General features: G+C 45.6%; 1 protein-coding gene across 1 annotated transcript in view; it reads left to right on the top strand.

Moving 5' to 3' along the window:
* Nucleotides 1-27,062, top strand: part of FAF1 (Fas associated factor 1) — a 182,297-nt gene that overhangs the window by 109,222 nt on the left and 46,013 nt on the right. The window contains exons 10-13 of the mRNA XM_069981585.1: nucleotides 3,362-3,482; nucleotides 4,607-4,670; nucleotides 5,033-5,114; nucleotides 11,147-11,301. Of these exons, the coding sequence (XP_069837686.1) occupies nucleotides 3,362-3,482; nucleotides 4,607-4,670; nucleotides 5,033-5,114; nucleotides 11,147-11,301 (422 nt within the window). The remainder of the gene's footprint in view (nucleotides 1-3,361; nucleotides 3,483-4,606; nucleotides 4,671-5,032; nucleotides 5,115-11,146; nucleotides 11,302-27,062) is intronic.

The raw sequence follows: 27,062 nt of genomic DNA, 5'->3' as shown, positions 1-27,062 counted from the left end.
TCTATCTCTCTATCTATTTATCATCTATCTATCTCCTATATATCTATTATCTATCTTCTATCTATCTATCTATCTATCTATCTATCTATCTATCTATTATCTATCTATCTATCTATCTATCTATTATCTATCTATCTATCTATCTCCTATCTATCTATCTATCTCCTATCTATCTATCTATCTATCTCCTATCTATCTATCTTTTTTTATCTATCCCCTATCTATCTATCTCCTATCTATTTATTATCTATCTTCCTTCTATCTATCTATCTATCTATCTATCTCCTATCTCCTATCTATCTATCTATCTATCTATCTATCTATCTATCTACCTCCTATCTATCTATTATCTATCTATCTATCTATCTATCTATCTATCTCCTATCTATCTATCTCCTATCTATCTCCTATCTATCTCCTATCTATCTATCTTCTATCTATCTTCTATCTATCTCCTATCTATCTATCTATCTATTTATCTATCTATTTATCTATCTATCTCCTATCTATCTATCTATCTATCTCCTATCTATCTATCTATCTATCTATCTATCTATCTATCTATCTATCTATTTATCTATCTATCTCCTATCTATCTCCTATCTATCTATCCATCCATCCATCCATCCGCCCTTTTGTTTCTTGATTTCTCTAGCACTAGGTTATGTTCACACAGCAGATTTTTCTCTTGTATGCCTCCACATCCCTCCAAGCCAGTATAGTTTCTTAGTTTCTGCACAGCATGCCGCTCCCCCCCCCCCCCATTATTGTGGCATGAATCAGCGGCGGTGGTGGTGTGTGCACTATGGCCCGGATTCCTATTACCAGCAAGGGGACAGGTCGGAATCCTTATGAACCGTTCCGTATTGTGCGCTGCCGTCACCTGACAATGGTCGTCCTGGAACCGGTTATCATTGTAACTTGAGGGAGCTCTGTGCACACACACTATTATGTTACTGAGTGGAAACATGAGTCCTGCGTTCCGTCGTCCACTTAGAGAGGAGTGAGCTGCGCAGCCGCTCACTCTCATCCCATCGCTGCGGGTGAATGGCAGGAAGTAACCCGGCCACTTTCTCTGCAGATTATTGCTCTTCTGTAAATGAGCACTGTAATTTTTATCCTATTACTTGGCATTCTTCTCTACTTAGAGGGAATTAGCATTGTCACAGTGAACATTACATGACTGCAATCCCACACCGAGCCAACGACGCCAGAGCCCAGATGCAATAGAAAACCTTTATTTGTCTTCTAAATGTTTAACCCGTGCTGAATGTTGTTGTATCGTGGCGAGCCGGCGTGGGGCGTATACATTGCATTAGGAGGTAGAGGTTGTAGCTCTGGTATAGCTGATAGGAGCTCACCACAAAGCGGTATAAGTGGGGAAAAAAATCCTTAAAGGGGCACTCTGGTGGGGAAAAAAATAAATCATTTGGTGTCAGAAAGATATATAGATTTGTAAAGTTACTTCTATTTAAAAATCTCCAGTCTTCCAGTACTTATCAGCTGCTGTATGTCCTTCAGGAGGTGGTGTATTCTTTGCAGTCTGCCACAGCGCTCTCTGCTGCCACCTCTGTCCATGTCAGGAACTGTCCAGAGCAGGAGAGGTTTTCTATGGGGATTTGCTGCTGTTCTGGACAGTTCCTGACGTTGCACTCCAGTTCATGGTGAAAGGGAATCTGTCACTAGGTTTATGCTGTCAGATCGGTGTATTACTTACATCATTCTGTTCCGCCGTTCTCCTAATATGCAGGAGAATAGGCTTCTTGCCACAGCCCTTCCCCCGCCCTCCAACTGCTGATTGACAAGTAACTGCCTATACACAGCATGGATAGATAACTGCCAATCAGCAGCTGGTGGGCGGAGTTTTCTGCTTCTCATGAATATCCAGGACTGCTGGGCTCATGCACATAATGGAGAGGATTACTTATTGTCCATGTTATTCAGGTGGATATCTCTGGATACGCTGCACAGAACAATGTAAGTGACACATCATTCTGTTCAGCGTCTCTGTCACTAGTTTGTGCTCCCCTGAGATAGGACGCCATAAACCTGCTGACAGAATCTCGTGAAGTTCATGCAGGTTAAAACGACATCCATACATAAGTGATCAGCAATCTGAGCTCAGCGACATCCATACATAAGTGATCAGCAATCTGAGCTCAGCGACATCCATACATAAGTGATCAGCAATCTGAGCTCAGCGACATCCATACATAAGTGATCAGCAATCTGAGCTCAGCGACATCCATACATAAGTGATCAGCAATCTGAGCTCAGCGACATCCATACATAAGTGATCAGCAATCTGAGCTCAGCGACATCCATACATAAGTGATCAGCAATCTGAGCTCAGCGACATCCATACATAAGTGATCAGCAATCTGAGCTCAGCGACATCCATACATAAGTGATCAGCAATCTGAGCTCAGCGACATCCATACATAAGTGATCAGCAATCTGAGCTCAGCGACATCCATACATAAGTGATCAGCAATCTGAGCTCAGCGACATCTATACATAAGTGATCAGCAATCTGAGCTCAGCGACATCCATACATAAGTGATCAGCAATCTGAGCTCAGCGACATCCATACATAAGTGATCAGCAATCTGAGCTCAGCGACATCCATACATAAGTGATCAGCAATCTGAGCTCAGCGACATCCATACATAAGTGATCAGCAATCTGAGCTCAGCGACATCCATACATAAGTGATCAGCAATCTGAGCTCAGCGACATCCATACATAAGTGATCAGCAATCTGAGCTCAGCGACATCTATACATAAGTGATCAGCAATCTGAGCTCAGCGACATCCATACATAAGTGATCAGCAATCTGAGCTCAGCGACACCCATACATAAGTGATCAGCAATCTGAGCTCAGCGACATCCATACATAAGTGATCAGCAATCTGAGCTCAGCGACACCCATACATAAGTGATCAGCAATCTGAGCTCAGCGACATCCATACATAAGTGATCAGCAATCTGAGCTCAGCGACATCCATACATAAGTGATCAGCAATCTGAGCTCAGCGACATCCATACATAAGTGATCAGCAATCTGAGCTCAGCGACATCCATACATAAGTGATCAGCAATCTGAGCTCAGCGACATCCATACATAAGTGATCAGCAATCTGAGCTCAGCGACATCCATACATAAGTGATCAGCAATCTGAGCTCAGCGACATCCATACATGTAGTGAGTGGCGGTCATATCCTGCTTCAGACCCGCCGTAAGGCCGGGACTTGGCTCCATAATATGGCTCCACAGTAAGATGTGTGTAACCCCGGCCTAGGGATGTATGTGTCCCGTATACTCCAATCTTAACCCTTTGTGTTCTCTTCTTATAACAGTGTACAGATATCCACATGATCAGCGACAGCGACGGTGACGACTTTGAAGATGCGACAGAGTTTGGAGTGGACGATGGAGAGATCTTCGGCATGAGCTCGGCGCTTAGAAAGTCTCCAATGAGTAAGATAACCAAAGAAACCAACTTGTGCCAAAAAGTGCAAAGATATGTAATTTACTTCTATTAAAAAATCTGAAGTCGTCCAGTACTTATCAGCTGCTGTATGTCCTGCAGGAAATGGTATATTCTTTCCAGTCTGACACAGTTCTCTCTGCTGCCACCTCGTCCATGTCAGGAACTGTCCAGAGTAGGAAAGATTTTCTATGGGGATTTGCTGCTGCTCTGGACAGTTCCTGACATGGACAGAGGTGGCAGCAGAGAGCACTGTGTCAGACTGGAGAGAATGCACCACTTCCTGCAGGACATACATAAGCTGATAAGTACTGGAAGACTAGAGATTTTTTATTCCCCCCCCCCCACACACAATATTGTATTGTAATTTCCAGATTAAAATACCTAAAGTTTCAATAAAAAATAGCAGTAGATATACAGAGTTTCCAAATAGAATAAATATAAAAACAATTTGACATTGTATAAAGTTATCTGAGTTGAAGCATACATTTACACCAGTATAATGTAATGTGTAATGTAACCCTCACATTCTTATGAGAAAACAATGAAGAAGAGACAAGGAAATCAAGTGTACAATGCAAGAAGAAATAGATAGTATGACCCAATAGATAGAGTGAATTCTGAGATGAACAATTAAAATCTGCCAGAGCTATGTGTCATAACGGCGATTGCCGTCCATTAATAGACAAAGTGTAGCAGTAATTTACAAATCTGTGTAACCTTCTGACACCAGTTGTTTTTTTTTTTGCCATTTTGCTATAGTATCCCTTTAAGTCGTATTACAAGGTTACATAACCAGAGGCGGCTGCTATCATAGAGAGGAGTCTCGCTGGGCGATGGCCGCTCATGTGAATAGGCACAATGTAATAGCTGATTTGTAGCCGTTGCTTCCTCCTGTTTATATGCAGCTGTGTCCGTTAGCGGCAGATCCCGTAGTGAGACCCCGTGTACGTATGAGATGATGAATATGTAGAGATGGCGGCTCCGTCATCACTCGCTGACATTATAATATTTGTCTTCTTTTAGCTGAATCGTCAGACTGTAATTCATTCATCTCTGTTGTCTCTCACTTTCCCCGAGTTACCGACTTCTGTATTTGTTTCCTCTCTCATAGTGCCTGAAAATGCCGAAAATGAGGCCGACGCTTTGCTGCAATTTACGGCAGAATTCTCCTCCAGGTAATGAATGAATGAGATCAGTGTAACACCTCATTTCATATTGTTCAAAAACATCAGACGAGCCATTTTCCATCGTATATAAGACTGCGCTGCGCTCTGTGCGGCCCATAGAGGTTTATAGAGAGACGGCACATACGTCCAGCTACCCCTCGATTTAACCATTGGGACATGAGGCCTGTTCTCAGGATCAGTCAGACGCACGTACACCAGTTACTCATCCCCTATCCCTGAACCACACCACAGCGCTCTTTAGTTTGTGATGGTGAGGTCCGTCCCCAGGGGATGACACCACATACTCTCACCATGGCCGCTGCCAGTGAAATGATACAGAGCATGCTGCTGATCTGCTTTTACCTTTGCAGATATGGGGAGTGCCATCCTGTGTTCTTCATCGGCTCGCTGGAGGCTTCCTTCCAGGAGGCGTTTTACGGGAAAGCCAGAGATGTAAGTACCGCTTATTGTGAGGACTTCTCCTTCCAGACTCCTGAACATGGTGTATGATTGTTACCTGCACAACCAGCTGTTTAGTGGAATATAGCAGGAATACCGGGTGCAGCGGCCAAGAATAAGCATTTTACTAGAGGAATGAGGGAAGCGGGTGCTGGAGAGTCCGAGACAAGCCGGACCAACCAGGAGACTCTACATTTCACCTAATGATGACAGTGATGTATATAGGCTCAGCTGTATCTGGGACCTGCCTGCGGATTATCATCCATCGTGCAGGAGAGCGGCAGCATGAGGTCACCAATTATAGTAACAGCTAAGTCCTATGGCTAGTATTGAGTGCAGAGGCCAAACTGTTGGGTTTCGGCAACATTCTCTGTACCTGAACGCTGGTCATGGGACTCCCAGCGTCTGACATATTAGATGTTGCCAGGAAACATTGGTACAGCCAATAGGCTATGGTTGTGTCCCTATTTTCCAGGACTCCCTAAAGCGGCATCTAACTTCTCCAGCCGCCAAATCTCAGCTAAGCATTCGGGTCCAGAGAAAGTTGCGGAACCCGAACAGCTCGACAACTTCGCCCGACACCAATTGCAAGACATTCATTTCTTTGTCTACTTAGGGTACAAACACACACAGCGTATACGCAGCGTATACGCAGCAGATATGCGGCAGATTTGATGCTGTGTTCAGTTATTTAAATCTAATCTGCTGCGTATTTGCTGCGTATCGCAGCAGTAAATACGCAGCGTATATGCCGTGTGTGTTTGTACCCTTAAAGTGAACGGACGATCCGGTACATCGCCGCCTTTTTTTGTTTCCTTAATCAGTCGGTAGCGGGATGCCGGTGGTGCTGTCCTCATTTTAAAAGACTGCTTAGTTCCCACACTTGGCGCAGTCTTTTCCCGTGCACCGGCCTGGCTCTATGCACTGGGGTCAGGCTCGGTGCCCTCAGTGCCCAATATCCCTCTCTGACGCAGCTCCATTGATTCTAGTGGCGCCATGTCACAGAGGGGAGGGTTTTTTTTTTTGTCACACTGGAGGTGGGCAGCAGGTCTGCCCCTAGTGCTCGGTGTCTGGCCAGTGCCGATTGTAGGAACTCTGTGGCCTTTCAGTAAAAGAACAGCGCCACTGACATTGCGGCATAAAAACAGTATTAAAAAAAGCAGTGATGTATCTGATAGTCGATTCACTTTAAATCCTGTAAAATAAACAGACACCAGATGGATCCCAATAGACCCCATTGAAGTAAACGAGACCTCTTACAATCTGCATTGTGTGACCCTCTAACTTCTAATACTATGGCTGATTTGGTGATAGAATTGCACAGAGATTGTCCAGCCCGCTGACGTAGGTCACCAGACCCCCCCTTTACCGGTCTTATAATAGATGTGGCGTGTGCCAAAGCCCTTGCAGATCTCCATCTCTCCTGTTGTCTCTTTAGCAATTAAACAATGTTTAAATGACGCCAAGAAATTAAAAAAAAGAGCCCTGAATTTTCGTCATTTTTCCCCTTTAATTATGCGTCTGTTGTCACTGAGAGCGGCTGAAGCCCCGAGCCGCCGTAGGACTTCGCAGCCCCTAGTTATCGCTCAGCAGGCCCCTTCTATTTGCCTTTAGGTCTATTTCTATCCATGTAGTTTCACACCTCTAACGTTTAATAAAAAAAAAATGTGGAGAACGGGCGGAGGGCAGATGGATCGGAGTTGGAAATTGAGTTTCCACAGTCAATAAAAACAAGATTGAAGGTTTAAATCCCCCGCCAGCCTGTGTGAAGCGCTCGGCTCATTAAATGTTTATTGGAGTGGCCGGATTAGGGGGATTTGGGGAACTTGGTGAACTGGTATCTGCCTAATCACTAAGTAAAACACTCAATTTGATAACGTGTTTCTCACGATATCACACTCTGCCCCACTCTAATGAAATCCCTTCAAGGCCGGCTCACTGGGGGCCACTTTGCAGCCATAACCCTCCATTTTGCGCTCATTGAGTTATTACCATCCACGTCTTCACATGTGACCGGTTTATATGCCGTAAGAGTGTGACCGACCGTATCCGGTGCTATCATAGTGCCTGGAAAGAGGACCTGTCAGTATAGGACAGTGATCCACCACTGCATGCTGGGAGTTGTAGTTGTACAACAGCTTAAAAGCCATGACAGCTGCCTTTTCACTTCACCACAGATATGGCTACGAAAAATAATAAAATAAAGAGGACGTCAAAGATATTATTATTATTACTATTATTATTATTATTATTATTATTATGTTTATTATTATTATTATTATTATGTTATTATTATTAAATAAATTTTTTATTCTTTTGTAGATTTGCTTTTCAACTAGTTTTACGTTATAGTGAATTAGTGTCTAAAATGTTACCGTATCGGCTTCTGGTTGTGGATGTCAGATGTGTTCACACAGTAAAATGACGTAGCTTTGTTCACGTTTGGGACGTAAGCTATAAGGATGATCAGCCATAACATTAATGCCATTGATAGGGTAAGGGAGCTGGAGAGTACTCCTTAAAGGGGAATTCCGGGGGGGAGGAATTCTTTCAGATCAGCTGGTGTCAGAGAGTTATACATATTTGTAATTTACTTCTATTTAAAGTGACTCTGTACCCACAATCTGTCCCCCCCAAACCGCTTGTACCTTCAGATAGCTGCTTTTAATCCAAGATCTGTCCTGGGGTCCGTTCGGCAGGTGATGCAGTTATTCTCCTAAAAACAACTTTTAATCCGGCAGCGCTGTGTCTAATGGCCGGGGCTTACATTTGTATATGCATTAGGTTAACACCACCTCTCCGTCCTTCCTCCCCACCCTCCTCATCATTAGGAATGATCAAGGAACATTTACTGCTGTTTGAGCATTGCACAGGTGTATTAACGGTCCAGCCCATGTTCATTATGCACACAGGTGGGGAATAGGAGGCAATCAACCTGGAGCATTCCTAATGATGAGGAGGGTGGGGAGGAAGGACAGAGAGGGTGTGTCAGCCTAATGCATATACAAATGTAAGCCCCGGCCGTTAGACACAGCGCTGCTGGATTAAAAGTTGTTTTTAGCACAATAACTGCATCACCTGCCGAACGGACCCCAGGACAGATTTTTGATTAAAAGCAGCTATCTGAAGGTACAAGTGGTTTGGGGGGGTCAGATTGTGGGTACTGAGTCGCTTTAAGAGTCTCCAGTCTTCCACCACTTAACAGCTGCTGTATGTCCTGCGGAGAGCATGTTGGATGAGGGCCACATTGTGATGATGAGCCGCCTAGGTCGGAGAATTTCCAGGACAGCTGGTCTTGTGGGTGTTTTCTAGATTGCCAGTTTGTACCTACAAAAAAAAGTGATCCTAAGAAGGACATGTGGTGACCAGCGACAGGTCATGGAGGCCACGGCCCCTTAAAGGGGAACTCTGGATAAGAAAAACGTGTTTTTTATTAAAAGTACATTAATAGTTATATAGATGTGTCTATACAATGTATTACCGTATCTGTACAGTTCTGCCACACTGGTAGCTGATAGAAATCCAGGAAGTGAAAAAAGATGGCCTCTGTGCCAATTCACATTGTCTCCTGCTCCTTCTGCTATCCCCCCGAGGAGACAAATCTTCCATGTCTCTGTCTCACATTGTGTATGTTTGCTGAGCACAGGCTGATGCCGACAGGAGGCGGGGCTGGATCCCCAATCCCCTGAGTGATCCACCATCCCTGACCGGCCAGAAGCAGCTGCTGCACTAATTTTACTGATTGTGATGGGTGGGGGACTGTGACGATCAGCTGAGGGAAAGCATTGCATTCTGGGAACTGCTCAACCAGGAAGGACAGAAACACAATACAGAACAAACCCCCCCCAAAAAAACAAATGGATTTTTGGTAGTTTCAAAACTGGAATAGACAGGTAAGTAATGCTTTATGCGTCTGCAGAAGTTTCATTTTTTTAACCTCTACCTGGAGTTCCCCTTTAATACACCTGGGGAGGCAGATCTGCCTGGTCTGGTCCGACCCCAAAGAACAGCTGCTATAGCTCAGATTGCTGGAAAATATCACTGATGATAAAAGATGTCCGATCACACAGGTCATTAGTCAGAGGGGCAATGCTGATCCCCGGCGGCCATCAAAAACTTACAATGGCCACATGAGCATCAGAGCGGGACCATGAAGCAATGAAGGAGGCCATCTAGTATGATGGGTCCTGTTCTCCATCATGTGGACGGCCGGGTGCGTCACTTACCTGGGAAGCAGATGTCACCAGGATGCACTATGGGAAGAAGACAAGATGGTGGGGGCAGTGTGATGGGCAATGTCCTGGTGGAGGCCTTGTGTCATGGCGTTATGTAAATGTTACTGTGACACCGACCACCTACCTAACCATTGTACACACCAGGCCCCCTCCTCCATGGCAGTGGGACCCCCGAATGGCAGCAGAAAATATCCAGGGGCCCCACGGCAGACATTGTGCAGGAATGAGGAACATGACAAAGGTCATCAAGGTTATCCGGAATTAGAGAAAGCACAGCTACTTTCTTGCAAAACAGCGCCACCCCTGTCCTCAGGCTGTGTGTGGTATTACACTTCATCTCCATTTCCTTCAATGTAATTGAGCTGTAATAGCACAGCCAAACTGAGGCCAGGAGAGGCGCTGTTTAACATCCCCTTTAAGATCCTCCATATATCAGTCTGGTCATCTGCAGGGTGTGCTGGACACACATGGAGGCTGCACGTCACACCTTATAGGACATATTAATACCACCAGACCACCTGGTCCAGTCCAGGCCTCAAAGACTCTGCTCTGTTTTCATGCTAAACGTAGCACTACGCAGCAGTAAGCAGGTGGTTTTAATGTTATGGCTGATCGCCGGTATATGTTTTGTAATTATTTTTATTTTTTACGCTCTTAAACAGCATGGGGGGGGGGGGAGTGTTAGAAATGCCAGCCCCCCGGCCACAAAGCGAGACCATGACAAAAGACAGATTAAAGGGTTTAGAGCAAGGTCAATGTGGGTTTTTCTCTAACTAAACACTTTTCTGAGATTTCCTCGCAGGGGAAAATAATGAAGGCCGCAGCGACGAGAGCTTTTCAGGGAGTTAGTCTCCTGTGCAGCGGCCTGCATTCGCCTGTCCTCTCAGTATGGGAGCTTAATATTGGGCGGCTGGGTGAATGGGCCCCGATGAATAATTGTCGGGCCCTCCCCGCAGGGGTCCCAGGCTTATTCTAAGGGCCTAATCATTGTGTAAACAGCTCCTTAGCCCGCACCTCCAGGAAGGGCCCGGATTCTAGCACAGTAACTTAGGATATCGCATGCAACCTCGCCCTTTGAAATGCAGAACGGATGATCCCGACTTTCAATCGATCTTTCCAAGACTTTTTTTCTTTTCCCCCTAAATTAAATCCAGACATTTCCTCTGCATGATAAACTGTGTTCCCTTACATTATTATCCCATATCATCTTGTGTCAGTCCTTAAAGGATTCTGGGAATTGTGTTCAATAGATTAGAATTAATCTCTACGTATATTATAGTTAAAGGGGCACTCCGGTGATTTTTATTTTTTTTTTAAATCGACTGCTGCCAGAATGTTATATAGATTTGGAAATTACTTCTATTTATCAATCTCCAGTTTTCCAGTACATATCAGCTGCTGGATGTCCTGCAGGAAGTGGTATGTTCTCTCCAGTCTGATACAGTGCTCTCTGCTGCCACCTCTGTCCATGTCAGGAACTGTCCAGAACAGGAGAGGTTTTCTATGGGGATTTGCTGCTGCTCTGGACAGTTCCTGACATGGACAGAGGTGGCAGCAGAGAGCACTGTGTCAGACTGGAGAGAATACGCCACTTCCTGCAGAGCATACAGCAGCTGATAAGTACAGGAAGACTGGAGATTTTTTTTTTTTTTTTTATAGAAGTACAGATCTGTATAACTTTCTGACACCAGGTGATGTGAGAGAAAACAATTTTGCCGGAGATTCCTTAAGTGTTGCAGGGTTTATCCGGTGTCATTCTATTTCACATGTCTCCCTCCTTGTGTCTTGCAGAGGAAGCTGCTCGCCATCTACCTCCACCACGATGAGAGCGTCCTGGCCAATGTCTTCTGCTCCCAGATGCTTTGTGCAGAGACCATAGTTTCGTACTTGAGTCAGAACTTTATTACATGGGCCTGGGATATGACCAGAGAGGCCAATCGGGCGAGGTGAGTCACACGGACCTTCTCATCCGGGGGAAACAACTCTACATGAATGGGGATTGGGATCCAATTGTTTGCATCTGATAGAGAAGTCGTCATCTCCTTTGTGCTGAGGATGACATCACATATGCACAGGAGAGGTGCTAACTATGATCAATCGGGGTCTGACCACTGGGACCCCCACCAATATGGGCCCCTTGTCCCCTGACTGAATAGTGTCAGCATGCACGCTCGGCCACCGCTTCATTCACTCTTCCACTGCACAATGCTGTGTTATATAGTCAGTGAATAGTGAGATGAGTGAACATGTACACGGCCACTCCACTCACTTGGAAGACAAGTACCCCCCATCCTTGTAATCTGTGGGGGTCTCGGTGGTCAGACTCCCATCATCAGATACTGATTGTGTGGAATCCAGGAACAACCCCTTAAAGCTTTGGTATGAAATAGGTATGGTGGGCAAGGGAAGGCGGCAAAAAGCCCCCCCCCTCCCTCCAGCGGACACTCATCCCAGAACGAGGGATAGGTAAAAAATTATATTTATATATATATATATATATATATATATATATATATAAATATTTTTTATTTTGTTTTTTTTTATAACAATTTCTTTTATCACTTCTCTATTCTTCCTGTGAAAACTATGGAAGAGATTCCCAGGCCAGGTTCTTACTGCGTTTTTGCCGTCCGTTTGATGTATACATTTTATGGAAAAAAAACAAAAACTTTGGATCAGTTTTTCCATTGACTTCCATTATTAAAACAAAAAAAAAAACTTAATCAAAACAGATGTAATTGGCCACACTTCTGTGTACATTAAAGGTAACCATTTAAAAACTGATCCGCAGTGTGACCCCGCCATTGGCTGCAGTGTTTTCTCCAGTTCCTCAGTATTACAGGTGTTGGATTCTCATTGAAGAGATACAGTGGTTTGTGGCCGCTTATTTTCAGGCAATGCACCATGGGAAAGCACTGGCAGCTTATTGAGTCCATGCAAAATGCTCATTCATTGTGCGACATTCTCGTAGTTCAGCACTTGTTGCATTGGGCACTAGTCTGTCCATCCAATATGACCCTGAGAACCTTCATTCACTGGCGTAACTAGAAAGAGCTGGACCCCCCCTCCTCCCCTGCATCCTACTGTAGATAATCCCCTGCTTGTTAGCCCTCCGCCCAGTAGATATCATGTTATCTCCCCTAGTGTCCTCCATGGCAGGCATCTCCTCTAGTGTCCCCCCATGGTAGGCATCTCCTCTAGTGTCCCCCCATGGTAGGCATCTCCCCTAGTGTCCTCCATGGTAGGCATCTCCCCTAGTGTCCCCCCATGGTAGGCATCTCCTCTAGTGTCCTCCATGGTAGGCATCTCCCCTAGTGTCCCCCCATGGTAGGCATCTCCTCTAGTGTCCTCCATGGTAGGCATCTCCTCTAGTGTCCCCCCATGGTAGGCATCTCCCCTAGTGTCCCCCCATGGTAGGCATCTCCCCTAGTGTCCCCCATGGTAGGCATCTCCCCTAGTGTCCCCCATGGCAGGCATCTCCCCTAGTGTCCCCCATGGGAGGCATCTGCCCTAGTGTCCCCCATGGGAGGCATCTCCCCTAGTGTCCCCCATGGTAGACATCTCCCCTAGTGTCCCCCATGGGAGGCATCTGCCCTAGTGTCCCCCATTGTAGGCATCTCCCCTAGTGTCCCCCCATTGTAGGCATCTCCCCTAGTGTCCCACATGGTAGGCATCTCCCCTAGTGTCCCCCATGGTAGGCATCTCCACTAGTGTCCCCCATGGTAGACATCACCCCTAGTGTCCCCCCATGGTAGGCATCTCCCCTAGTGTCCCCCATGGTAGGCATCTCCCCTAGTGTCCCCCATGGTAGACATCTCCCCTAGTGTCCCCCATGGGAGGCATCTGCCCTAGTGTCCCCCATGGTGGGCATCTCCCCTAGTGTCCCCCCATTGTAGGCATCTCCCCTAGTGTCCCACATGGTAGGCATCTCCCCTAGTGTCCCCCCATGGTAGGCATCTCCCCTAGTGTCCCCCCATTGTAGGCATCTCCCCTAGTGTCCCCCCATTGTAGGCATCTCCCCTAGTGTCCCCCATGGTAGGCATCTCCCCTAGTGTCCCCCATGGTAGGCATCTCCCCTAGTGTCCTCCATGGTAGATATCTCCCCTAGTGTCCCCCATGGCAGGCATCTCCCCTAGTGTCCTCCATGGTAGATATCTCCCCTAGTGTCCCCCATGGCAGGCATCTCCCCTAGTGTCCCCCATGGTAGGCACCTCCTCTAGTGTCCCCCATGGTAGGCACCTCCTCTAGTGTCCCCCATGGTAGGCACCTCCTCTAGTGTCCCCCATGGTAGACATCTCCCGTAATGTCCCCAATGCTAGACATCTTCCCTAGTGTCCCATATGGTAGGCATCTCCCCTAGTGTCCCCCATGGTAGGCATCTCCCCTAGTGTCCCCCATGGTAGGCATCTCCCCTAGTGTCCCATATGGTATAAATCCCTCCTAGGGTTCCTGTGGTAGACATCTCCCCCTGTAGATAGTGTCCCCCTAAAATAGGCATCTTTACTTGTATCCTCCCACCAGTACATAGTGTCCCCCATGGTAGGCATCGCTCCTGTTAGTATGAGGACGGCTCAGTGTATTGCAGGGATTGGCCCCCTGATGCGGTGGGCCCCGTAGCGGCTGCTATGGCTGCTACAGTAGTAATTATACCCCGTCCTTCATTACTTTCCAGTGCAAACAAATCTGTCCTGTTCCTGATTCTGTCACAGATGTCTGACGTATCAGCTCTGGTATCTGTACAGTATGGAGCCGCGCCTGTATGTGATCACATGACCTGGGAGATTTGTGCACACAGGCCGTTATTGACTGACAACAAGTGGAGATCTCGAAAACGGTGAACAATGGATGCAAGAAACTTTTCTAACTTCTCTCATAGAAAGAATAAGGTTGATTTAGCGGAACCGGCCGACCCTGTTTACTCCTCAGAAATCCAATCCTTGTAGCACGGCCACTGCTTCATTGTTGTCTATTATTACCAGCCGCTTTGGCGTGACCCCCGAGCCCTCCGGAGCATCGCCTTTCATAAAGCAGCAGAAGAAAGCCGAGCTGTGTTTTGCTGCCGCTCTGAATAGAAGATTAGAAATGGAAGGGAAACATTTCTAGAAGGAAACGCAGGGCCCCCGGTAATGAAAGTAAAACCTTGTCCTCCGATAAATTATTACATAAAACTCTGGACATTTACCAACCCCACGGAACCCCCTGCGAGCCTTTTATCCATAAGACGCTGCAGAATGAGGGCCGTCCCATAACCATCTGTAGCCGCTCAGTTCACAGGGAGACCTGCTGTTGCTTTGTCGCTCGCCCTGTTTGATTCCGCCGCCCCCTTTTATTTTACAATAACTATAATTGCCGTGTGGTTTTATTAATAGAGAAGGCCTGGTGTCACAGGGACGTCTAGGAGTGACCATCGCTGGCCGTGTAATTGCTTTGTAATGTTTTACCAAAGGATTTTACTAAGTAGCAGAAGATGGATACACTGGTAATAAGAAGATACCTGCGGTGAGCGGATCCTCTCGCCTCTCACAGCAGGTCGCTGATAGTGATGTCACTAGCCACATCTTACAGAATAGAGCAGGGGTAGGGAACCTTGAGACTCCAGCTGTTGCAAAACTACAACTCCCATCATGCCTGGAGAGCTTTAGCTTTGGCTGCCCAGGCATGATGGGAGTTGTAGTTTTGCAACAGCTGGAGAGTCAAGGTTGAAATAAGAGCATCGGGGATCCAGGTACGACCAGTCAGTCTGTGGACACCTCTTATAGGATCAAGCATGCAAATTTTTTATTTTTTTTTAATGCTTTTATTTCCAGACTTTGCTCTGTGTTATATAACAGAATATGGCGCACAGAGATACAGACATGACATGCAGGGCCCCCTACCTGCCATCTGCATAGTAAAAAAAAATGTGTCCAAAACTAAAAAAAACAAAAAAAAAAAACATGGCTGCTCTCTTCCATGAAGAACCATAAGTCCTGTGAGTTGTATTGCAGTCCAGTCCTGTTCGTTTTCATTGGAGGTGGTTTGCAATGTCAGACGTGATCCATGGGCAGGTGTAATTCGCTTTCTGCAGGTAGAGGAGCGTGCTCAAGTCCAGTTGTTCGGTATTTGCTTACCGGTGGCTGAAGAAGTTGGATGCAGCCCTAGGGAGTCCTGGGAAACATGGATACAGCCTAAGGCTATGTTCACATTCTGCATGAGACCGGCCTTTCTGTGATCATTTTTGTTTGTGGCTCCATCTGCTACTCCAGGTTTGGAGGTATTGTAAACTCCATAGGGGAAAAAGATAACTGTTGCCTTTGAGGGATTTTCTGATCACAAATAACCCTTTTAAAAGGGATCTCCAGGATTAGAAAAACATAGCTATTTTTGAAAAAAACAGCGCTGTCCCTTGACTTGGGGGTTTGTGTGGTATTACATTCACTTCAGTGGAATTGAGCTGCAGTACTACACACAAACTGGAGACAAGAGGGGCGCTATTTCTGGAAGGAGCAGCCACCTTTTCTAGGAGAATCTCAGGATTCTTCCCATAACTTGCCCTCACTATATTAGTATGTATCCTACCTATATCCTATACCGAGGATTCAACATTCAGACAGGCCAATATACTGTATATTAAGAAAAAGTTTGGTTTACTCACCTTCTTAGGATAATTAAGAGAAATAAATGTTATCGGCCATTGTTGCAATGAGAGATCCTTTTATTTTCTTGTCAGTAGTCTGTATAAGGGTACAAACACACACAGCGTATACGCAGCAGATTTGATGCTGTGTTCAGTTATTTAGATCTAATCTGCTGCGTATTTGCTGCGTATCGCAGCAGTAAATACGCTGCGTATACGGTGTGTGTGTGTGTGTGTTTGTACCCTTACTATATATATTTTTTTATTTATTTATTTTATTGTTGTTAATCCCTCTTTTTGTCTCTCGTTTGGTTCTCGCCGTGTCCAGAAATGTCTTGGACCAGATGTGCGTCTTCTTTTTCTCGCAGTCATATTCTCCCTTTCTCCGGGGCTCTGATTATAGTGTCGGCCGTTCCCCAACGTCAGGATCAATTTGCAGCCTGGTTTAACTGAAGGTTTGCATCCTGGCAGCAGCGATTGTCCCCGGCGCACAATGCTGTGTGTTCCTGTAACTTCAGACAGGGGCAGCGTCTAATGACTTTATTAGTGTTCACTTTCAAAAAGGCCTCGGTAATTGTTCCCATCTCTTTGTCCCGGCGGCCATAATTGCTGCACGGGATCATCCGGAATCTCACTGGTGTGAACACTTGATGAATCGCTGCAAGAACATTTAAAGGTGTAGGTCACCCCCAAAAAAATTCTTTCAAATCAGCTGGTCCCAGAAAGTGCCAGAGATTTGTAATTTACTTCTATTAAAGGGGTACTCCAGCGGGGGGGCACTTATGTGCTGGGATCGGGGAGGAGGTGGCCTATGGAAAAGACGTCCGCTCACCTCCCCGATTCCAGCGGCGCGTCCCGCATAGCGATGCTCCGGCGCCTGTTTCCCGGCCGCTTCCGGGTGTCTGACGCGGGCCCGAGACGTGACGTCTTTTCCCTCGCCCACCTCCTCCCCGGTCCCAGCGCAAAAGTGCCCCCCCCACCCCACCCCCCGCTGGAATACCCCTTTAAAAAATCTGAAATCTTCTAATATTTATCAGCTGCTGTATGCCCCGCAGTAAGTGGTGTATTCTCTCCAGTCGGACACAGTGCTCTCTGCTGCCTCCTCTGTCCATGGCAGGAACTGTCCAAAGCAACAGCAAATCTCAATAGAAAACCTCTCCTGCTCTGGACAGTTCCTGACATGGACAGAGGGGGCAGCAGAGAGCGCTGTGTCAGAGTGGAGAGAATACACCAGTTCCTGCAGGGCATACAGCAGCTGATAAGTACTGTGGACGACTTCAGATTTTTTAATAGAAGTAAATTACAAATCTTTGCACTTTTTGGCACAAGTTGATTTGAAAGAAGATTATTTTTTTTTTTTGAACTGCTGCTTTAAAGAAAGAAAAAAAAAAATCTTTAGGGCCAAGAGGTGAACGTCTCGGAGTATGAGGAACAGACCGGTCTGGATGTGCTTAGGGTTTAACTGTTTAAAATACCATTCTTCTCCTGTCACAGAAACAGGTAAACTAACCTTCTCAGGAAACACTGGATAGGATGATAACATGTGAGCGGCTTAGCCAAGTGGCGCGGTGTCCGTTTTCTCTTAATGATACGTTTGCTGCAGGTTCCCATTCCTCTGGTAAATGAGTTAAATAGGCATCAGGAAGATTTTCTTTTCATGAGGTGTTAATCCGATTGCTGAATGGCAGAGGTACAGTAAAAAAAAAAAAAGATAGCACTTCTCAATGGCGTACCTTTCCAGATGGCAGGCCGTGAGAAATTCTGGCAGGAAACTCCTGAGAACCTTGCTCTTTTGGGCACTTTGTTTTCTGGGCAAAAAAAAAAGGATTAGTCCACACCTGTATAACGGATCCGTATGGATTGCATTATATATATATATATATATATATATATATATATATATATATATATTATATACAGTGGTGCCTTGGATTACGAGCATAAGTCGTTCCGGGACCGTGCTTGTAATCCAAATCCACTCTTATACCAAAGCAAATTTTCCCATAAGAAATCATTCAAATGCAAACAATTGGTTCCACACCCCAAAAATAATGATTTATTATTCTGAATAACATGTAAAACAAATGAAACAAGCATTCAGAAACAGCAGAATCTGTGATATTATAAGTTACTGTACAGTAATGGAGAGGATGGGAAACACAAGGACTGACAGAGACTGCAGGGAGCAGGAAGGAATGAGCAGGACAGATGTGGGCACATACATGCAGCGCTCTCTGTCCGGGGAGAGAAGGGTTACAGCTATGGAGAGATTACCTCCACAGTCCTGTCCCCTGATGCAAACCCCAGCCTGAAGTGGATCTGCTATGATTTGGAAGGTGAGGGAGACTTCCTGGGTCAGAGCACAGAGCTGCAGACCATGTCTGACATGTATAGACCATGTCCCTCCCCCACTCACACTCCCACCCAGTACAGGGAGCTCTTAAACCAAAGCAATGCTCTTAAACCAAGTCACAATTTTGAAAAACTGTGAGCTCTTAAACCAAAACGCTCTTAAACCAAGTTACTCTTAAACCAAGGTACCAGTGTATATAAAAATTCTTTTTAATGTGGGTATTTGTATTTGTACAGTTTCTGACTCACAGAACAAATCAGCACATGTGAACTGTACGAAAACAAATCACACTTACGCTACGTTTACACGGAAAGATAATTCGACCGATCGTAGAATTAATGACTTTTCGATTTTAACGATCGTTTCGAAGTAACGATTTTTCTTTTATAACGATCAGCGTTTAGACGGAACGATATATCGTACAGAAAATTCTTTTTGCGATCATTTTGCAATGGCTTAAGTCTATCTCGCACATAGGTAAAATAGGTGAACGACTGTTTACACGGTAAAATAGGTAAACGACTGTTTACACGGAACGATCTGCGATTTTTTTTTTGCGAACGACGATTTAAGAACATGTTCAAAGATCAAAATGAACGATTTCTCGCTCGTCCGATCGTTCGTTTCGTTTACACGATTATCGTTCAAATTCGATCGTTATCGTGCAAATTCGCACGATAATCGTTCCGTGTAAACGCAGCATAAGGTGTTAGAGTAAAAGCCAGGAAATACCGTATCTTTCACTTTATTTATTTAGACAACTGAAAATAGGAATTAAAAATATTTTGTGCTAATTAAACTTCCCTGGTGGTCCAAGTTAGGAAAGGGGTCAAAGTTTATTGTAGTGACAGGGCCACTTTAACAATTTCCATGACAGTAACCTAAACCCAAACATACATAGCTCTGCTGCATGCACAATACACACCCAGCGCTGCTGCTTCATACACACTCTCTTCTGATACATCAAAATACACACATACAGCTCTGCTATATAAACATACCCACAGAGAGAGACAGTCCTACTATATCAGAATACAGATGCAGGCCTCTGCTGCATCACCATACACAAATAGCTCTGCTACATAGACACACACTCACAGCTCTGCTACATAAAAATACTCACAGACACACACACACACTTCTGCTGCATCACCATACACAAATAGCTCTGCTACATAGACACACACTCACAGCTCTGCTACATAAAAATACTCACAGACACACACACACACTTCTGCTGCATCACCATACACAAATAGCTCTGCTACATAGACACACACTCACAGCTCTGCTACATAAAAATACTCACAGACACACACACACACTTCTGCTGCATCACCATACACAAATAGCTCTGCTACATAGACACACACTCACAGCTCTGCTACATAAAAATACTCAGACACACACACTTCTGCTGCATCACCATACACAAATAGCTCTGCTACATAGACACACACTCACAGCTCTGCTACATAAAAATACTCAGACACACACACTTCTGCTGCATCACCATACACAAATAGCTCTGCTACATAGACACACACTCACAGCTCTGCTACATAAAAATACTCACAGACACACACACTTCTGCTGCATCACCATACACAAATAGCTCTGCTACATAGACACACACTCACAGCTCTGCTACATAAAAATACTCACAGACACACACACTTCTGCTGCACCACCATACACAAACAACTTTGTTACATAGAGGCACAAAACAGAAAAAAGCAGAACAAGGCCATGTTCACATACTGCATTTTTTCATAGTAAAAGTCTGTTGTTGAAGGATGCAACACTGGCCGTTGTTTGCTAACAGTGCTTCATTGAACGGCAGTGAACAGGACAATAGCCATAGTGTATGTACAACGTATTGACTACAGCTGTTGTTCACTGCGGCCACAGAAAATAATTGACATGTCTGTTTTGTACGGCCACAGTTTGGGGAACAGTGCCAAAGAAAATAGCCTGTGCTCACAGTGTAAAGTGCGGCTCCCAGGCGTACTTTACACTGGGGTCAAAGGTAAATTGGAGTGTGGGCACACCCGAATGTGCACCAGAATATGCCGGCATTCATCTGACCGATACCGCAGTATCAGCTGGGTGAACATGTAAGTCAGTGACCATTGTTTGACAGGGCCGTTGTTCTTACATAGTGTGAACAAAAATGAAAGAGAACTGTAAAAATCAGTGTTACACAAGTTTGTGGAGATTTTTTAATAGAAGTAAATGACAACTTAATATAACTTTCTGACAACAGTTGATGTGAAAGAAAAAACATTTGCCAGAGTACCCCTTTGGGCGCGAGCTCTTTTAAGAAATCCGTACACAGAGAGCAGATTCCATGGCAGGCAGCCATCACAGAATGGTTGTCAGCTGGCGGTCAGATACACAAGAGCTTCCAGTTACCCGTCACCAGTCCTGTTGTGTAACACGAATGTCATTTGTTATGGTAGCGATTGCTGTTTTAGAACCCTTTCTCTTTTGCTCAGGCTGTCCTCCTCCTCCTCTCGCGCCTCTCTCCCTTCTTTCTAAGCTTTTTTTCTTTTGCTTCGGCGGTCTTCCTCCTGCGGGTTCTCTCCGTTTTTTTTTCTAAGCTTCTCTCTTTTGCTCCGGAGGTCCTCCTCCTCCTCCTCTCGCACCTCTCTCACTTCTTTCTAAGCTTCTCTCTTTTGCTCCGGCGGTCTTCCTCCTGCGGGTTCTCTCCGTTTTTTTTCTCAACTTTTCTCTTTTGCTTTGGTGGTCCTCCTCCTCCTCTCGCACCTCTCTCCCTTCTTTCTAAGCTTCTCTCTTTTGCTCCGGAGGTCCTCCTCCTCCTCTCGCGCCTCTCTCCCTTTTTTCTAAGCTTCTCTCTTTTGCTCCGGAGGTCCTCCTCCTCTCGCACCTCTCTCCCTTCTTTCTAAGCTTCTCTCTTTTGCTCCGGAGGTCCTCCTCCTCCTCTCGCACCTCTCTCCCTTCTTTCTAAGCTTCTCTCTTTTGCTCCGGAGGTCCTCCTCCTCCTCTCGCACCTCTCTCACTTCTTTCTAAGCTTTTCTCTTTTGCTCCGGTGGTCCTCCTCCTCCTCTCGCACCTCTCTCACTTCTTTCTAAGCTTCTCTCTTTTGCTCCGGAGGTCCTCCTCCTCCTCTCGCACCTCTCTCCCTTCTTTCTAAGCTTCTCTCTTTTGCTCCGGAGGTCCTCCTCCTCCTCTCGCACCTCTCTCACTTCTTTCTAAGCTTTTCTCTTTTGCTCCGGTGGTCCTCCTCCTCCTCTCGCACCTCTCTCCCTTCTTTCTAAGCTTCTCTCTTTTGCTCCGGAGGTCCTCCTCCTCCTCTCGCACCTCTCTCACTTCTTTCTAAGCTTTTCTCTTTTGCTCCGGTGGTCCTCCTCCTCCTCTCGCACCTCTCACTTCTTTCTAAGCTTCTCTCTTTTGCTCCGGAGGTCCTCCTCCTCCTCTCGCACCTCTCTCACTTCTTTCTAAGCTTTTCTCTTTTGCTCCGGTGGTCCTCCTCCTCCTCTCGCACCTCTCTCCCTTCTTTCTAAGCTTCTCTCTTTTGCTCCGGAGGTCCTCCTCCTCCTCTCGCACCTCTCTCACTTCTTTCTAAGCTTTTCTCTTTTGCTCCGGTGGTCCTCCTCCTCCTCTCGCACCTCTCACTTCTTTCTAAGCTTCTCTCTTTTGCTCCGGAGGTCCTCCTCCTCCTCTCGCACCTCTCTCACTTCTTTCTAAGCTTCTCTTTTTTGCTCCGGTGGTCCTCCTCCTCCTCTCGCACCTCTCTCACTTCTTTCTAAGCTTTTCTCTTTTCCTCCGGAGGTCCTCCTCCTCCTCTCGCACCTCTCTCACTTCTTTCTAAGCTTTTCTCTTTTGCTTTGGTGGTCCTCCTCCTCCTCGCGCACCTCTCTCCCTTTTTTAATAAGCTTTTCTCTTTTGCTCTGGCGGTCCTCCTGCAGGTTCTCTCCTTTTTTTCTAAGCTTCTCTATTTTGCTCTGGATGTCGTCCTCCTCTTGCGCCTTCTCTCCCTTTTTTATAACCCTTTCTGTTTTCCTCCTCCGGCAGGTTCTTTCCCTTTTTCCTAAACTTTTCTCTTTTGCTCCAGTGGTCCTCCTCCTCTTGCAGCTTCTCTTCCTTTTTTTATAAGCTTTTTCTCTTTTGCCCCAGCGGTCCTTCTCCTCTTGCAACTTCTCTTCCTTTTTTTATAACCCTTTCTCTTTTGCTCCAGTGGTCCTCCTGCAGCTTCTCTCCCTTTTTCCTAAGCTTTTCTCTTTTGCTCTGGTGGTCTTCCTCCTCCTGCAGCTTCTCTCCCTTTATTATAAGTTTTTCTCTTTTGCTCTGGCGATCCTCCTCCTCTTGTGTGCCTCTCCCTTTTTTCTAAGCTTTGCTCTTTTGCTCCGGTGGTCCTCCTCCTCCTCTCGCACCTCTCTCCCTTTATTATAATTTTTTCTCTTTTGCTCTGGAGATCCTCCTGCAGCTTCTCTCCCTTTATTATAGTTTTTTCTCTTTTGCTCTGGAGATCCTCCTGCAGCTTCTCTCCCTTTATTATAGTTTTTTCTCTTTTGCTCCGGAGATCCTCCTGCAGCTTCTCTCCCTTTATTATAGTTTTTTCTCTTTTGCTCCGGAGATCCTCCTCTCTCCCTTTAGGCTCTCCCTTTGCCCCTGGTGGCCGAGCCGCGGCTGACACATGTTCGCAGTAAGTGCTGTACTTTGTAAAGCTGCACAATTCCTCTCGTTCTGGAGGGCTCTTGTGGATTCAATCTCCCTGTATCAGCGCTGGAGAGCACTTGGCGTCTTGTTAAGGCCGCTCCTTTTCAGCTCAGCCTCTTCAAGAAATCCGACATTTTAATATTTCTCTGGCGAGAGCTTTCTCTGGTTCATTCCCGCTGACCCCCGCACCCTCCGGTAATTTGTTAAGCATCCGTCTGCTGATCCTTGCCGGCTCTTGTCCCACCACGCAGCTCAGCAAGACGATTAGGGAAATTTTCTGCACTTGACATCAGCCAGATGTAGGAAATTAATTTAACTTAATGCTTCCTCCGTCTTTTTTTTTTTCTCCCATCGTAGCCGTATCAGGGAGAAGGAAGAAAGTAGTAAAAGCCAAGTATATGGCGTTGTGTTCGGGAATGCTTCTTAAAGGACACCAGTCATAATGGCTGATTTGTAAGGTTTTATTCAAGGCCTTTTACAATGTTCGAATAAATATTCAGTGGGGCGGGGGCTTTCCTCTGTTAATTAAAGTGATCTTCCCAGAATTTAATCTGTGTTTTTTTTCGGTCGAAATGGGTTCTCATTAATATTCATTAGGGGTCTTGCCCCTGCCTGGCCCTCTTAGAATACATAATTTATCAACTTCCCTAACATGCTGACATAAGACCCATCTGTTATGCGACATTATCATCGTTCGTGAATGCGTTTGGTTAAAGTTGTCACTTAAGTCTATGAGTGCCCCTCCATAGACCCAGTAATAGACCTTGGGTAGACCCCATAGACCTTGGTTGGCCTTCTATGACCGAAACTTTGCTGCATTTTACGTATCTATGTAGGTATACTGGACCTCTGGTAGCTTGAACTTTCCATTCTATCGATGTTGAAATCCCAATATTAAAGGGGTACTTCAGTAAAAAAGAAAAATCTTTCAAATAAGCTGGTGTCTGAAAGTTATATAGATTTGTAATTAACTTATTTTTAAAAATCTAAAGTCTCCCAGTACTTATCAGCTGCTGTATGTCCTGCAGGAAGTGATGCTTTCTCTCCAGTCTGACACAGTGCTCTCTGCTGCCACCTCTGTCCGTGTCAGGAACTGTCCAGAGCAGCAGCAAACCCCATAGAAAATCTCACTGCGTCAGACTGGAAAGAATACACTACTTCCTACAGGACATACAGCAGCTTTCTGACACCAGTTGATTTGAAAGAAATCTTTTTTTTCCCAGCATACCCCTTTAACCAAAAGGATTTGTACTTTGATACACAAGAGCAAAGTGGTATTATGATATATTATGTGCATGGATTGTGCCAACTCTCCCCCATTAGATGCAGAAGGATTGTGTATGTTGAATGTCATCCCCCGATCCTTTTGCTCTCGAGAAGATACAGGAAGTCTTCACCAGCAGCTCTGGCAGCAAATTATACTCTTCTCTCTATTAACTGGGTTTTCTGGGCTGAAGCATTTGTATGTAATCTGAAGTCTGGCACAAAAGAAGCATAAAAAAGGTCATACTCGCCTCTCCTGCTCCTTCTATTCCCTGCTGCTTCCACTGTCAGATCTTCTAGTCCCAGTTGGGCTTTCTACTTCCGCTGGTGTTACACATGGGCAGTGCCCAGTGCTTTGTTGAGCAGGCAGGAGGTGGAAAGAAGAGGACAACGCTAGGGGAACAGGGAGAGGTAAGTATGGCCTCTTTGTTCTCTACATTTCCCTGCGAGTCAAAAAATGCTGCAGCCTGGAAACCCCCTTTAAGAGCACAATCACACTTACCTAGAGAATATGTTAGTAATAGCTGTCAGCTGGACCAATGCTCAGTCTATTAAAGCTGTATAGACTAAAAAATCTAGAGAGTAGGTTCCCAGCCCGGTTGTTCAGATACTTGCACCCTCTCCTGGAGCTATAGAAAAATATAAAGATTTTTTTTTTTTTTGAAGAGAAAAGTTTTTGCAAACTCTGTTGGAGTGGTTCTTCAGAATTAGAAAAAGCACAGCTACTTTCTTGCAAAAACAGCACCACCCTTGTCCTCAGGTTGTGTATGGTATTACAGTTCACCTCCATTCACTTCAATGTAATGGAGCTGCAAACCCCTTCACCCAAACTGAGGACAGGAGAGGTGCTGTTTCTGGAGGAAAGCGGCCATGTTTTTCTAAGCCTGGATAACCCTTTAAAGGAGAAGTCCGGGCAACGCTTATAAGCTATGCTTTTAAGGAAAAAAAAAAATAACTTGCTCTTACCTCCCCCACTCCAGCGTACCACCGCTCCGGTCCCCATTATCAGAATCCTGGACCTGTGCGGCCTCCCCCATATAACACTGTGACCTCTCCGAATCCTGTGGCTATATATGTATAGTTACATATAGTTATATACAGTGCGCTTACCCTCCAGCATTGCATACTCTTTCACCTCTTTAAACCTTGCATTAGTTTCCGAGCTATGATAATTCAGCGTAGAGCATTTCCCTCTAAAATGGACAGAAAGAAATGCAATCACTATGACGTCGTCTTTTGTAAAGTTGCTGAAACGAGAAAATCCCAGCATCTACTTATGGGGTAAAATAACAAATATGCACATATCTTTTCAATCACAGGCGGCTCCAGCACTTAAGGTCCCATGACCCCCTGCAGAGGCGACGTGCTGTATGGACACACCCATAGCAGTCACTGCCCGCAGTGGTCATGTGTCACTCTGCACGGCTTGTCACTGTTACAGACAGTTACTGGTTGTATAGTAATTAGTACTGGAAATAGTTTGCTGCTTGTCATGCTATACAGTGGCATATGTCACGCAGTGAACCATTTTGTATAAAAAAAAAAAAGAATAAGAAAGGTGCAGCTGCTGTATGTCCTGCAGGAAGTGGTGTATTCTCTCCAGTCTGACACAGTGCTCTCTGCTGCCACCTCTGTCCATGTCAGGAACTGTCCAGAGCAGGAGAGGTTTTCTATGGGGATTTGCTGCTGCTCTGGACAGTTCCTGCCATGGACAGAGGTGGCAGCAGAGAGCAGCGTCAGAGTATGTTCAAACTACGGAATACACGCAGAAATTTCAAGCGGAGGCCACAAGTATTCTGTAGTGGGAACATATCCTCAGGCTGCAAAGGATACACCACTTCCTGCAGGAGATAAAGCAGCTGATAAGTACAGAAGAAGGGAGACCTGTATGCCGGATCACATGCAACCCAGATGGCAAGTATGTGCTGCAGTGGGATCCTTAAACTGACAGCACAGATCCTTAAATTGACAGCACAGCACATATATATATATATATCCTAGACCCCAATATATACAGATCTGTGCTGTCGGTTTTCTTTTATCATTCTCCACCACACATATCCCTGTTTAGGGCCTGTTCACACTACGGTCATGTCAGTTCTTTGAGCGGAGGCGAGCAAGCCCTCCCATTAAAACAGATAGCAGGCAGGAATTTTGGTGCCGATTCCATAGTGTGAACAGGACCTTAAACAGGAAGATGTGCCGGCAGCAATGGTAAAATTAAAAGCCTGCTCTAAAGTGCTGATCGGTCAAGGATTCGACATCTTCTATGTCCTGGGCTGATCAATGCCTCTCCAGTCTGCTGGTGTGCGGCCATTTCCTGGTATTGAGACGCGATTTGAGATGTGACGTGGCAGGCTGAGGCGGGACACCACTACAGCCACTGAATAGCTGAGAGGGCCCCGAATACTAGGGAGCGGCCACACACTGGGGGACTAGAGGACAGAATGCAGAAAGCAGGGTGGGAGCCAGGGACACCCCTTACCCAGCAATCTGATAATAGGGACTCCCTGCAGACTACCCCTTTAGGTATACAATTTTGAGCCAAAAAGTAAAATAATACATCATCAGCGTTGAACTGTAACCAAAAGCCACAGAAAAGATACATAGGCAGATGGAATCGGGGACGTTGCACCAGAAACAAATTGTGAACAAAAAGTTTCTAATCATGTAAATCTAATCATGTCTGTCATGTAAATCCAGATTAAAGATGAGCAAAGTTACAGTAAATTCAGAACAGAACAGAACGCTCAGCATCTGACTCCTGGTGACTGGAGAAGTTGGATGCACTA

This window comes from Dendropsophus ebraccatus, chromosome 8 (genome assembly GCF_027789765.1).
Source record: "Dendropsophus ebraccatus isolate aDenEbr1 chromosome 8, aDenEbr1.pat, whole genome shotgun sequence".
Lineage (NCBI taxonomy): Eukaryota > Metazoa > Chordata > Amphibia > Anura > Hylidae > Dendropsophus > Dendropsophus ebraccatus.
Note: the sequence above shows the minus strand (reverse complement) of the source record. Positions and strands in the feature narration are given on the sequence as shown.